A 14,585-nucleotide genomic window follows, 5' to 3' on the forward strand; every position below is an offset into this window, starting at 1 on the left:
GATGATAGAATATTATTTTGTGATGCAAATTATGAGCTAATTCTTTATATTTGAATGGTGTTGACCTATTTTGAAGCTGTGACAGGCCTCAAAGTAAACCAAAGTAAGAGTGAGATGGTTCCTAGTGGTACTCGGTTCAGAATAGGCCAGAACTTGCAGATACCTTCTGATGTAAGATTGGGTGTTTACCAACGAATTACCTTGGTATGCCTTTGGGGGCGTCCTTCAAGCCAAAGTCGGTTTGAAATCCTATTATAGAGAAGAAGGAATGCAGATTATTAGGTTGGAAGAAATTGTGTTTGTCAAAAAGGGCAAGGTTAATGTTATTGAAGAGAACATTCTGGAGTCTACCTACTTATTATCTCTCATTGTTCACCATTCTTGTTAGTGTGGTAAACAGAATTGAGAAATTTTAAAGGTTTTCTTTTGGTGGTATGTATGATGAGTTTAAGCATTAGAGAAGATGGAACACAGATTATCAGGTTGGAAGAAATTGTGTTTGTCAAAAAGGGCAAGGTTAATGTTATTAAAAAGTACATTCTCGATAGTAGCTATGAAATATGGAGATCAGGGAGGTTGGCGCATGAAAAATGTTCAGGGAACTCATGGTTGGGCTTATGGAAAGGTATTAGCATGGGGTCAAAAAGGTTCCTACACTATATCCACTTAAAGGTAGGGGACGGTAGCCAAGTTCAATTTTGGCATGATATTTGGTGTGGTGACCAACTATTGAGGATGGCCTTTCCTGACTTGTACATTTGTTCATTATAGTGAGATGCTTCATTTAATTCCTTGTTACAGTGACAGGGAACTGAGGAGTTGGGATGTGAGTTTTGTGAGAGATTTTAATGATTGAGAGATATAGGTGGTAATATCCTTATTCAATCTTCTTTACTCTAATCTCTCTCATTGGCAGTGTTATTAAACCGTACTGTACCATCAGTTTAACCAGAAATTCCATGATCCCTGATATATCTCAAAATGTTTACACTTTCATACCGTCTACACAATTATCCCACTTTAACCCATGTAACCACAAAATAAAATGTAACTTGTTTGACCCACAGATAAAAGGCTCACCATATAGGATAACTAAAGGTAAGGAAAACAAAAGCTGTTCAACAATTTTTTTTTGATAAGTAATAAGTTTTGTTGATATAAAAAAAGGGACACCCTAGTACACAGGGAGTGTACAAGGGGTCAACAAAAATTACAAGAATCAAGAAAATCAAGAAAGGAAGAGAATGATTGGTTTCGTAAAGTAGCCAACCAATCTAAAAGCTGCTAACAAATTTTTAAACTTTTCAGAAGTGTCAGATGCTTTTCTTACTTTTTGAGAGTGCCTAATGGCTAATACTAATAGTAACTAGCTTCTACCCTAGTAAAATAGTCAATTTGTACTGGCCCACCCGCTAACCAACATGCATAGTCAATTTGTCAAGACTTTTATTTTTTTTTTGAGTTAAATTCGTCAAGATTTTTTTTTTTTTTTTTTTAATGATAAATAACAGAATTGTTTTAATCAAAAATCTAGGTACACCAGGGGTGTACATGGAAAACAGTACATCAAACTCTTAAATTACAATAATCAAGCATTTCTAAAAAATTAGAACAAGGAAAAAGATTAAAGGACAAACTCCACTCCAGCAAGGTGTGGCAAAGGTGAGATTTAAGTTCCAAAATAGACCATTCCTTCCCCTCAAAACATCTTGAGTTCCATTCTTGCCAAATACACCATAAGACACAATGTGGTACAGCCCTTCATAAATCAATTCTCTGATGTCCACCGAAGGAACCTTGCCAACTTGAAAGTAAATTGGTAACACTTCACGGCATAACCCATGGAAGACCAAATAGAGTCCACACCATAGACCATAGCTCATTAGCAATAGGACAATGAAGAAAATTTTGTTAAGACTTTTGTCTCTCCATTGTCCATTATTATTATTATTATTATTAATCTCTTCTATCAAGTACTTTTTCTTGCCTCATAAACTTTTTTAAAATTATTTTATATTTTATAAATTATGGTTTTATTTAATTCTGGAATATATTTTTTTTTATACAATTAAAATTATTGATGGATGGAAATTGGGATATAGGTTATTCCAAATTGTAGTGTTAATGTTTCTTTTTCTTTTAGTTTTAATTAAAATGAATGGTTTATTTTTACCTTATTTTAGCTATTTTTTATAATTATAAATATATTAATTAGTTAATTAATAAACTTACAGTTCAACTAATGAACCACTGGTTGAACTAGTGAACCAATGAACTAGTCTTTCCATTGAGTGACTCGAGTTAATCTCCAATTCAGTTTTGATAACTATGCTCATTGGAAGGGTAGAGATCAGTTGAGATGGAAAATGAAAAGAAAAAGGATTTTGACATAAACTCATTTCATAATGCCTTAAGGGCCTGATGTAGTTCAAATTAGGGATTTGTCTACGTTTTGTTGCGGTGGGTTTAGGGTTAAGAAAGAGGAAGAATTAAAGAGAAGTTAGGACTGTTTAGGGGCTGTGTGAACAGTACCCATGAGCAGTATCGTGAACAATAAACCTAGAAAGAAAGAAGAGAAAATAAAAAATAAAAAAATAAAAAGAGAAAGAAACAACAAAGGTCAACATGCCTATTGCTCAAAACACTCAATTTTATTAATCAACTCATTCTTTTTTTTTTAATAGATTGAGCACAATATATATAAATACTCTTACTTGTACTAGTAGTAATAGGATTTCTACTAGTATTAGGACTACTAATAAAACCTAATAAATACTAACTTAGACCCAAAGTAAAATAAACCCAAGATACTTAAAACCCTAGAAGATTCTAGATTCAAGAAAGTTACCAAAATACCCTTAATTCTCAGTAATTGCTGAAATTACAGATTTGCCCCTCAATATAAAACTGACCATAACTAATAAATTAAAAACTGTTTTAAACCTAAAAGACTCATACTTACACCATTAAAAGGGCACGACTTTCACTTCAATAGAACTTCACATGAGGACCCAATATAATAATTCTTGAATAGGCAAATTTGCAAAGTAATAGCATATTAATCTTCCATGACTCCATCATACTCCTCCGGTTCGAAGAAACACGACCTCGAGTTTTAAAGTGTTGAAGTATAAGGATCTTCAAACTTGAAACTTGCACCAACTCTTCAATCACCTTTGGAAGCACCAAGAAAAAAGAATTTTTCTTTCGCATTGTATCATTAAATTCATTTGGAATGATGAAATCAATAACCAAAGGAATATCCAACTTGAAACTTTTCTCAGATTGATCTATGGTAGTAACATCAACGTCTTCCTTCATCTTGATTTTTCCAAGATCAATTTTATGCTCGCCTTGCTGCTTTGTGATCTCGATTGCAAGAACACCAACATCTTCCATGGTATCAACTTTCCCATGATCAAACTTATTATCATCTTGCTCTAGCTCTCCAACTCCCTTTTGTGGCACCATTGCTCTTTGTTTTGGAGTTTTAGCAGCATCCTTAGGCTTGACCTTTTGTTTTTGCCTTAGCTGTTCTAGTTGTTTTGCACTCATAGACTTTAACACAATTTGTGCATTATTGAACATAAATTTATATGTATTCTCCTCTTCAATATGATACACATCTTGGTCATAAAGACAAGGGCAACTTAATAAAATATGAGTCACAGTCATAGGAATAACATCACACCATATAGAATCATTATATTGCCCACGAGAAATAGAAACCAAGCATCGTTTTGTTACTGGAATAAAGGTGCTATTTATCCATGCTACCTTGTATGGTTTCGGATGTGGTTCTATTGGTAGCTTCAACCTCTCAACAGTAGCTTCAAAAACAACATTCATTTTGCTGCCACCATCAATAATAAGCATTCGACTTTCAATTTCACAACGCATTATGGTCCTTGTTAAAATTGTGTGGTTAAATGATTAAATAATTAAATTTACCATATCCCAATAGCTTAAGTTTTTGGGAAAATCAGGTAATTTAACATGGTATCAAATCAAGAGATTCTAAGTTCGATCTTTGTCTTTACTCTTGCTTATTTTCTCAATGGACTATGATTTTTGAAAAAAAAAAAAAGCAGGAGATCCTCAGTTCAATCCCTGTCTTCACTCTTCCTTCCATTTAAAATGTTAAATTCCCACTTGTTGGGCTCCCACTTATTAAAGGAAAGTTTAGGCCCACAAGTGAGGGGGAGTGTTAAAATTATGGTTAAATGATTAAACTCACCAATTCATAATAGCTTAAGCTTTTGGGACAATCGGTAATTTAACAGTCCTAAATATTAAAGTACACTTCCAATCCTCCTCCTACTTGGGAATAACTTGAATATGGTGAGGGTCAAGGAGGGTGGAGTACAAAAGTTTGCAAGAGGACTCATGGATGTGGCCTTTGGAGAAGTATTAATAAAGGGTGGAAGAGCTTTTCTAAGCATCTGTCTTTTGTAGTGAGTGAAGGCACCCATATTCGCTTCTAGTATGATAAGTGGATTGGACATAATACCCTAAAAGATCTCTATCCTAAGCTCTATGTGTGTTCAGCTACCAAGGATGCTTATATCTTTGAGGTTTTGTGGATTCCGGAAGGGGGTACTGTTAGAGTGAGGGATTTAGGGTTTTATAGAACTTTTGAAGATTGGGAGCTAGCTGCATCTTATTCTCTACTTCAGTTTATCCAAACTCGTATTCCTCGGGGTGACTCATATTCCTCGGGGTGATAGGAGAGATACTCTTTGGTGGCAGCTCAAAGGTGATGGTAAGTTTGACACCCGGTCTTACTACCATGCGTTTCGGGATACTCCGAATTCTTTGTTTCCTTGGAAGGATGTTAGGAAACTAAAGATTCCTAAGCGAGTGGCTTTCTTTCTGTGGATAGCTTCTCATGATCGAATTCTCACTTCGGATAATCTCATGCTTAGGGGTAGCCCTTTAGCAAATCGGTGTTGTATGTGTTGTTGTGAGGGCGAGTCGGTGGACCACCTTCTTCTTCATTGTCCTGTTACACATTCTTTATGGACTTTTATGCTTCAGGCTTTAGGTATTCATTGGGTCATGCCAGGATTGGTGGCAGGATTGTTATCTTATTGGCATCAGTGGCTTGGGAAGCATAATTCGAATATTTGGAATTTGATTCCAGGGTGCTTAATGTGGACTGTTTGGTTGGAACGAAATCGTCGCTCCTTTGAGGACAATGAGAAGACGTTGGATGAGTTAAAGGTTTTATGCCGGCGTTGTCTTTTTGAGTGGTCTCGTTGTTGGGGTTTTACTAATTTTTCTTCTCTCTCTGAGTTTATGTTTTCCCTTAGATTAGCTCCCTGATTACCCTCTTTTTTGTTTGCTGTTTGTTTCATCTTTTTCTTCTTGTTCATCATCATGAACAACTTGTACTCTTCCTTTTTTTACTCATTAATAATAGTTCTCTGATTACCTATCAAAAAAAAAAAAAAGAGATGCATCTTCGCGCATCAACATGATCCTAGATGATAAATATTTGAGGTAGCCGGGCATCAACGTCATTATCTTTTTGTACATAATCTTTTATCGTTCTTTACACTTCGTGTCTACTTTCTTGTACACAAAGTAGTCTAGTTCAATAAAATGCTTATTCACTTATCCAAAAAAAAAAAAATGAGGTTACAAAAATTGACATTATAAAGAGAGAAATTGGGTAAGTTAGATAACATACTTTTCGAAAGAGTGATTCTGCTACCCTTAAAAAGATATAGTTTCTTCTACCCAACTAATCTTTTTCCCCTTCCTCTCACTCTTTGAAAGAGTGATTCTGCTACCCTTAAAATGATATAGTTTCTTCTACCCAGCTAATCTTTTTTCTCATCCTCTCTACAATGTCGTTCCACACCATTCAAGCCTTAAAGGAAGAACCCAATGGTAAACCCAAATAGTTCATGGGTAATGAGCTCACCTTGCAACACAAATCCATGGCTAATTCCTCCACTCTTTGAACAACCCCCACTAGCACCATCTCACTTTTCCTCAAGTTCACCTGCAACCCCATAATTGACCCAAAACATAGCAGCATACACCTCAAGACCCTTACACATTCCATGTCACCTCCACAGAAGATAATAGTATCATCTATGAACAGAAAATGTGACCTATTCAACACACTGCCACTTCTACCCTCAACAATAAACCCCAACAACCTTCCTCCCAATATTGCCTTCTTAATCATCTTACTAAGTACATCCATGATTAGGATAAACAACAGTGGTGATCCTTAAACTATACACATTCATTGTTCCCCAAACCTTCCCAGTGTAATAAATCTTACCCCATGACAATTGGAACAACTTCAATCTCTTTTGTTCTAATTCATTGGTCTTGAAGCAGTTTTCCTCCATTCCTTAGACATCTTTGGAGTCCTCAATCATTATTAAAGAGATTTCATCCCCAATATGCCCTCAACACGCCCTACAATATTTCCTAGATTCATACTCTTTCATGTATCTGACCTATATCCTAAGTCTTTGAGAAGATCAAAAAGAGGTCAAACAACAAATTTATAAACAATCACAACTCAAAAAACATTACTCAAGTGTAATCCATGACACATGAAGGTAAAAGTCAACAAGTGCTTACAGATTGTGCTTCCTCCTGAGGTGTCAGTGGTCGATTTGGCCTGTACGTATGGTTTTGGCGCTTTGCCCAAAGCCAAAACCGTTGAAATTGCACTGGTATACCCCAATCCTTGGCAACTTCTTCCTGAGAAAAATAAAAAATTAAGAATAAACTATAATCTAATAATAAAATTTGAAAAATATAAAGGTAGTTTAACAATAGTAGTTAGAATAATATGATTAAATTCACCATTTTCTAGCTGCTTAAGCTTTTGGGGCAAGTTGTAGCTTAGCATGGCATAAGAAAAAAAATTAAGAATAAACTATAATCTAATAATAAAATTTGAAAAAAAAAAAAAAAAAAAAAGGTAGTTTAACAATAACAGTTAGAATAATATGATTAAATAATTAAATTCACCATTTTCTAGCAGCTTAAGCTTTTGGAACGAGTGGTAGCTTAGCATGGTATAAGAGTAGGAGGCCATGTGTTCAAACTTCGTCTGCACACTCCCTCCCATTTTAAAAGGTTAAAAATCACATGTGTTGGACCTTACTTATTAAGGGTAAGGTTGGGCCCATGTACGAGGAAGAATGTTAGAATAATGGGTAAATGATTAAATTCACCATTTACTAACATTTTAAACTTTTGAGACAAGTGGTAGTCAATCAACAATATCTATAGAATATCTTGTTGTGGTTAATCTTAAATATTCTTTATATGAGAGAAAAACATATGGCTAGTATGGAGGTCATTCAAAACAACATAAAAAACAGTTGCTCTAGATTGACCTCAATTAGAAATCCAGAATAATCATAAGCAACTATAAGATCTAAGAAAGAAAAAATGTTACTTATCAGTAATCAGTATTATTATCAGTAGATTCCAATGCCAAATTGAGAGTCAAACTCAAGACCTCCCGCTTACTAAAGGGAAAGGAAACTATACTGATCCCCAAATCTAACCAGAATTAGCTTATAAAAATCTAATATTGGAGTAAGGGAATAAATCTACTCCAAAAATTATAACATGTAAAACAGAATTTTAACTTTATCTAAAAATGAGCTATTGCATGAATATTTTTTAAACAATTGATAATCAAGTCACCCACCACCCCATACTTAACCTATAGGGTTTGAAAACTACTATAAGTAGATTTATTTATCAAAGCATCAATATTTATAATGGAATTTACTTCACCAAATGTCATCTACAGTGACTGAAAGGATATCGTATGTAATGAAAGTTGAGTCTTATGTCATGCTAAAATGTGGCTCACTACAAGTACATTAAATGTTTTAAGATAATTCACTATATGTGAAAATCTATTATCAAAGTTCCAAGAAATTTAATATACTACTCCAATTATATATCTCTTATCAAAAGTTTCAAGAGATTAAAAAAATTCATTATTTTTAATATTGTTTTAATCTACCATAAATTTTTGTTTTGATGAAAATTCAGTGTAACACGATATGCTTCCTGTCATATAACTTAGGTAAATTTGATTCTTTTATTTCACTATCTATTTATTGTTCAATTTCAATGGTGTTAGTGAAATCAGACTTTAACTTACACATGATTTTGTATTGAACCATGTGTCGCTCAGTCAAACTACTTGTATATGCGTGTGTGTGTGTGTGTGTGTGTGTGTTTGCATGTAAACATGGCATGCCAACTTAAATAGATGTCAAATGCAGTTAGAAGTCAACAAAAATACATCATAACCCAAACAGAGCAGACACAACTCCATCTATTCAAAAAGAATTACATTTTTTATAGAAAATAAAAAATAACAAATCGCAAAGTACCTTGAAAAGGTTAAACGAATTCTGCTTTTGAATACGAAAACTACGAACTTTGTCATGATCTACAAGATCAAAATATATATCCCTTCCAATCTGTTCAAGTAGGTCCTCATTACGTGCAACCTACAGGCAATAATGGAACTAATGAATACTGTTCCATGAGTGACGTATATACATATAAACAGAAAAAAGCAGCAACTGTGAGAGAGGACAGTATGTATGTATGTAGTATACACACACACACGCAAGAGTTTTCAAAAGCTGAAGCTGTAACCTTTATGATGGTGTAGAGGTGCGCCTCAGCTTTTTCCTTTCTCTTTTGTTCCTTTTCTTCTTGTTCTTTCTTCAACCTTATCTGGTATGTGATGTTCAAAGCAAGATTTTGTTGACAAAGAAGTATTAAAACTTTCAAGTCAAAAATAACTGTATCAAACACCTTACCCTAAGGTGTTCTGCAATGTCCTTCTCATCCACATTACAAATTATTTTCTCCTTGTCACTTTCGCGTATATATACAAGCATATATGCATTTGAATATTTGGTAAACTTAAATGGAGAGTTGTTGAACCCAGGATTTGCTGGTGGCAACTGTTGCATGTAATAAATAATAGAAAATGCATCAACTAAAAATTCAATAAAAAATTAGAATACACTAACATACAAATTACATAGAAGCAATGTGGAGAAAAACATTACCTCTTCCTCACCACCATACTGCTCCTCTAGTGCCCTCTTAACATCTTCTTTTGTCACTCGTTCATCATCAAATTTAAACCTAAGAGCAACAAATCACAGTGTATTACATCTAACAAATCAATGGAAATATCAAGAAATATTTAGGAGGATCGTTGACAGAAGGAAACCAAAGCTACTTGACTACATATCAAAAAACATGAATGATCTTCAATCACTCCAGTTCCAAGAATCCACAGCTCACTTCATTTACCAATGACAAAAACCTTGAACCAATTAAAACCCAGCACTGAAAGAAGTCACCAGGAAAAAATGAAGATAAAAGAAGTAACACCGCAAAGATTATCTTCCCTTTCATTTGAAAAAAAAAAGGGGGCGGGGGAGATCTGCTCTGCTATCATCTTAGTATAGTCGCATAGCAAGCAGTGTAATAAATCAATAAGAACTTTTTCATTTTAAGTAAATCACAGATAAAGCATTATGGAGGAATGAGAATGGCTGTAGCTGAAAACTTTCCTAAACCATTTTTTTAATAAGTAATGAATGATTTTATTAAAAAAAAAAAAAACTCTACGATGGTAAGAATCTACTAAAGAAATACAATCCAAGATCAAAGAGATCCATGGAATCTATACTAAAGAATTATAAGACAACCAAAACATGGTATGATATTCAAATAACAACAAAGAAATAGTCCCAAAACTTTGGGGTCAACTATAGATCCTCAATAGACTAATCAAGGTCTACACATACATTGTTCGCTGCCATTTTCTCTTATCCAAAATCATAGTCTCTATTGCCAACTTAATTAACATTTTTTTTATTTATACTACTTCTACTAGTGTTATTTTAGGCCTTCCATTACCTCTTTTAGTTAGCTCGACTTGAATCAAACCACTCTTCCTTATCGGTGCATTAATTCCCCTCCCTTGCACATGAGCAAACTATCTCCAATATCTCTCCCTCATCTTTTCATCAATATAAACCACCCATCTTTAATGAATTTTTTTTATTTCATATCTTATCTTTCTATGCATTTCTACTTATCCATCTTAACATTTTCACTTCAACTATGCTCATTTTATTTTTATATTTTCTTTTTTGCACATGCTCATTTTAGAACATGTGGCTTCTTGATAGCCCAACATTCAATACCATATAGCATAGCTGATCTTGTAACATTCTTGTAAAACTTTACCTATAACTTAGAAGGTATTCTTCAATTACACAATAGTCCTGATGCACTTCTCCAATTCATCCACCATGCTCTTATCTAATGATTCACATCTCTTCGATCTCTCCATCCTTACGAATCATTGATCAAAGACATAGAAAACACTCACTCTTTAGTATCTCTTGACCATCAAATTTTACAACCTCTCCATCCTTGTCCCCATGTACTCTATCTACTTAAACAAAAACACTTAGATTCTAAAGCATCCCTCCAAATTTCCAGCTTGGTATCAACTCCATGTCTAGTTTCACTTCATCCACTAAGAGTACAATCTGCAAAAAGCATACACCAAGGGTCCTTCATCTTGAATCAGTCTAGTAAGTTCATCCTTAACTCGTGCAAAGAGATATGAACTTAAAGTATTCCTTAATGCAAACCTTGATCCATAATACTCTGAACAAAGAATGTAAAAATATAGATTTCATCTCAACAATAGCTCTCATTACACCTTCAAAAGATTAATTATTCCTCTCCCCAAATTGTCCACATAATGCAGTGAATCACCTTCCAAATCAGACTTAGCATCCATAAAGCCCTCTCCAACATGCATAGACATCTATCAACTTCTCTTGCATCACCCATTGAACCCCAAATGCAAGGAATACAAAGGACCACATTTCATATGCAAATGAACCATGTAGCAACAAGTGATCCACAGACTGCTAAACTTACACATACAGCTTCAATGGACCATAATCACATTCCATCTAATAAGATTGCCCAGTTTAAATTTTAACCAAAGTAGTTGTCCATAAAAAATTTAAAATTTAAAATTAAATTGTAAATAAAATAAAAAAAATCTACGTTCTGAGGCAACTAGCTACACCCAAAGCTCTTTCAAAAAAACCATCATCTAGTTGCCCCCCTCAACCTTTCATAGTTAGAACAGACAAAACTTACCATTTTTTGTTCAAATCCCATCTAATATGACCTGCTCTATTATCAAAATTGAGACAAGAGTACAAAAAATCCATTGAAGTTGTATGTGTAAGTTTAGCACTAATGAATCTCAAATTCCAATTACATGGTCCATCCTCCCATCTTGAATTCAATATAGAAGATGCATCTCTGTCCTTCGCAATCAGAGGTCCAGTAATGCCAAAACCCTACAGTAGAAGAAATATTGACATTAAATTTATCCATCCAGGTCTTACACCTTTTCACAGGCTACACCCATAAGGTCTTACTAGCACTTCAAAGGTCTAGTCACCACATGCTTCTCCAAAATTTTTTATCAAAAGCAAGTCTCCAAAAATGTTGACTCTCCTCATTGAATTTCCATAACCACTTAACAAACAAAGCTTGAGTAAACATTTATAAGGTCAATAAGTCAATTGCATAAACAAAAATATAAAACAAAAATTTAATGAGATAACAATTAGTATTGAAAGTGTTGAAAGTAGTTAAAATTTTTCGATATGCATTACCACTGATCAGATAGGGTTGGCCTGATATATGCATAGTAGTGTCCACCATGCACCCCACCACTGTGAACCAAAACACTGTAAAGAAAGAAAAGTGGATGTTACCATCTGTAAATGCATCAATGAATATTATCTTAAGCAATCAAATAAAGAAATAGCACAAAAGTATCATATGCCGTTGGTGCACTTTTTATGTTTTATCCATTAGTCTCGGGAAACTCTAGGTATTACTAATACAAAATACACAGCTAATCAGAAATAAAAGAGTACCCTCTAAAGAAAATTTAAAATTATACAAATGTCATTCCAACAGAGATAGGTAAGGTCATCAACGAAGAAAGAGTCTACAGACAGTAGTCACCAAAACCTGTTATAGTATGACTGTCACTCTAAAAAAACCTGGACACGGACACAACACAAGACACGATGACACGGCAATTCTTGAAAAATTAGAACACAACATGGTGGGGATACAACAATTAATTAATATATTTAAGTACAATTTCATTTTAATTTTTCAAAATAAATAACTATTAAAATCTTTCAAAGGAAATTATTATAAAAAAAAAAAATTAAAAAATTATTCCCAACATACTAAGGACACAAATGGAATAGTGTCCCTTGAGTGTTTGACACAAACATGACAAATAGTTTGGAGTGTACATGCTTCTTAGCTGTCACTATCTAAGAATGCAGATAGATCTACTACTACAAAGATGGATCCAGATCCATATTGGCTTCACTTGCTTTTATAGAGAGAAAAATGTTTAATTAGAGTTGGTGCGGGGCATAGCATTATGGTAGCAATGTTCAAGTAATTGCCTAATAATATACTAGAACAGGCAAAGAAATTATAAGTACAGACACATAGTAACCACCACTTTAGTATTTCAATCTTAGCATAATATATAGATGAAACTCTCCATCTAACAGCTAACCAATCTAGATCATACATTCAAATGTCTAAAGGACTTTGAGTGAATCAACAAATTTTAAACAATACCCTTCTTGGACTTCTGGCAGAAGAATGCTTGAAAGAAGCACTGCTAATAAGATGGGCAATTTTCATTTCATTAGAACAAATTAATGAGTAAACAAACTGAAGAATGTCATTAATCCAGTTCATCAGCATTCCAGACTATATTCCCACGAGATGTCATCCAATAGAAGAATTACTTCATTACATCTACGAAACTGTCTAGAAAAATTTTACCAAATAAAGCAAAGATTTTTCCCGATAAGAAAAGGACATATTATCAAACCCAATAACTGAGAATATTAATACCTGTGAAGAATGTAGAGGTTGCGAACAGTCTTATCTGCATCTGGCGATAGATATTTGCCATTCTCTCTATCAAGATCAAGTTCCAAAGGGAACTCATAGCGGTCATTTATCTGTCACCAATAAGTGGAACAGGCAATTCCAATTACAGGTGTTCAAAGGCAAGTAATTAGAAATATGAGACAAAAGAAAAAGCATCCATGGAGACCAAAATTATAAGAGGTTGTATATTCTAAGCTCCTATATACTAAGACAAGAAGCTCTAATGATCTTGCAAAATCTGAAACTTATTCTGGGGGTCTAGCAATTCAAAATTTGAGATACTTTAATGAAGTGCTTTTGGGAAAATGGTTGTGGGGATTTCGGTATGAGAAAGAAGCGTTATGGAGAAAGGTTATAAGGGTTAAATATGGAACTAAGGAAGGAGATTGGTGCTCTAAGTCTATTCCAAGCTCCTATGGGGATTGTTTGTGGAAAACTACTAGTAGTGGTTGGTCTACTTTTTCTCGCTACATTCAGTTTCAAATTGGAGATGGGACTAGAGTGAAATTTTTGCATGATGTTTGGTGTTGGGATAATCCTTTGAGTGTGTGTTTTCTGGATTTATTTAGAATAAGCAATGATAAGGAGGCTTATGTGGCTGATCTCATGCAATTTCCTAATGGGGTTCTTTTTTGGGACTTGGAATTCTTGTGAGCAATTCATGATAGGGAATCAGAACCTTTGTCTGTTTTTTGGGATTTTATATATGGAGTCTCGCTAAGGTGTATTGGCGAGGATAAGATATGTTGGACACCCGCTAAGAGTAGGGGCTTTGAGGTAAGCAGTTATTATCAGACTTTGTTGGGTGTATGTACTCAGTCCTTTCCTTGGAGAAGTATTTGGAAGCAAAAGGTTCCTTCCAAAGTCGCGTTTTTTGTGTGGATAGCAGCTTTGGGGAAAATTCTTACTTGTGATAATCTTATGAAGAGAGGTTATACAATGGTGAGTTGGTGTTGCATGTGTCAATGCAATGGGGAGGCTGTGGACCACTATTAATACAGTGCAGAGTGGCTTAAGGTTTATGGTGTTATGTTTTTTGGATGTTTGGGATTCGGCGGGTATTACCGGACAAGGTGCATGATTTATTAAGTGGATGGCGGACTGAAGGCTCTAATAGTTTTTTTTTTTTTTTTTTTTTTTTTTTTTTTTTTTTTTTTTTTTTTTTTTTTTTTTTTTTATGATAGGCAATAAGATTAATATTATTGATGAAAAAACGAAAGAAAAAAAATACATGGTGTTCATGATGATGAACACAGGAAAACAAAGACAGACAACAAAGAAAAAGAAATCAAGAGGCTATTCTAAGAGAAAACATAAACTCTAAAAGAGAGGAACAATCCGTAAAACCCCAGCACCAAGACCAATCAAAAATACTACGCTAGCATAGATCTATTACCTCTACCAATGTCTTCTCAGTATCCTCAAAGGAACAACGATTTTGTTCCGTCCAACACAATCCAAATCAAACAGCCTAGAATCAAATTCCAAGGGAAGGCTCTAATAGTTGGTTAGCTGTTTGG

The 14,585-nt window shown here is 34.2% G+C and overlaps 1 protein-coding gene across 26 annotated transcripts in view; it reads right to left on the bottom strand.

The window, feature by feature from the left end:
* Positions 1-14,585, bottom strand: part of LOC126722041 (ubiquitin C-terminal hydrolase 12-like) — a 102,176-nt gene that overhangs the window by 14,758 nt on the left and 72,833 nt on the right. For 13 of the 26 annotated variants that reach the window (XM_050425181.1, XM_050425182.1, XM_050425180.1 and 10 more), the window contains exons 10-16: positions 13,027-13,136; positions 11,745-11,819; positions 9,087-9,165; positions 8,832-8,978; positions 8,665-8,745; positions 8,394-8,513; positions 6,607-6,729 (exon numbers count right to left, since the gene is read on the bottom strand). The exons of 7 other annotated variants lie outside the window; for them this stretch is intronic. In XM_050425181.1, coding sequence (XP_050281138.1) covers positions 6,607-6,729; positions 8,394-8,513; positions 8,665-8,745; positions 8,832-8,978; positions 9,087-9,165; positions 11,745-11,819; positions 13,027-13,136 — 735 coding nt within the window. The remainder of the gene's footprint in view (positions 1-6,606; positions 6,730-8,393; positions 8,514-8,664; positions 8,746-8,831; positions 8,979-9,086; positions 9,166-11,744; positions 11,820-13,026; positions 13,137-14,585) is intronic. 6 more of the 26 variants (XM_050425185.1, XM_050425188.1, XM_050425187.1 and 3 more) reach the window with 6 other exon arrangements.

This window comes from Quercus robur, chromosome 4 (genome assembly GCF_932294415.1).
Source record: "Quercus robur chromosome 4, dhQueRobu3.1, whole genome shotgun sequence".
Classification (NCBI taxonomy): Eukaryota; Viridiplantae; Streptophyta; class Magnoliopsida; order Fagales; family Fagaceae; genus Quercus; species Quercus robur.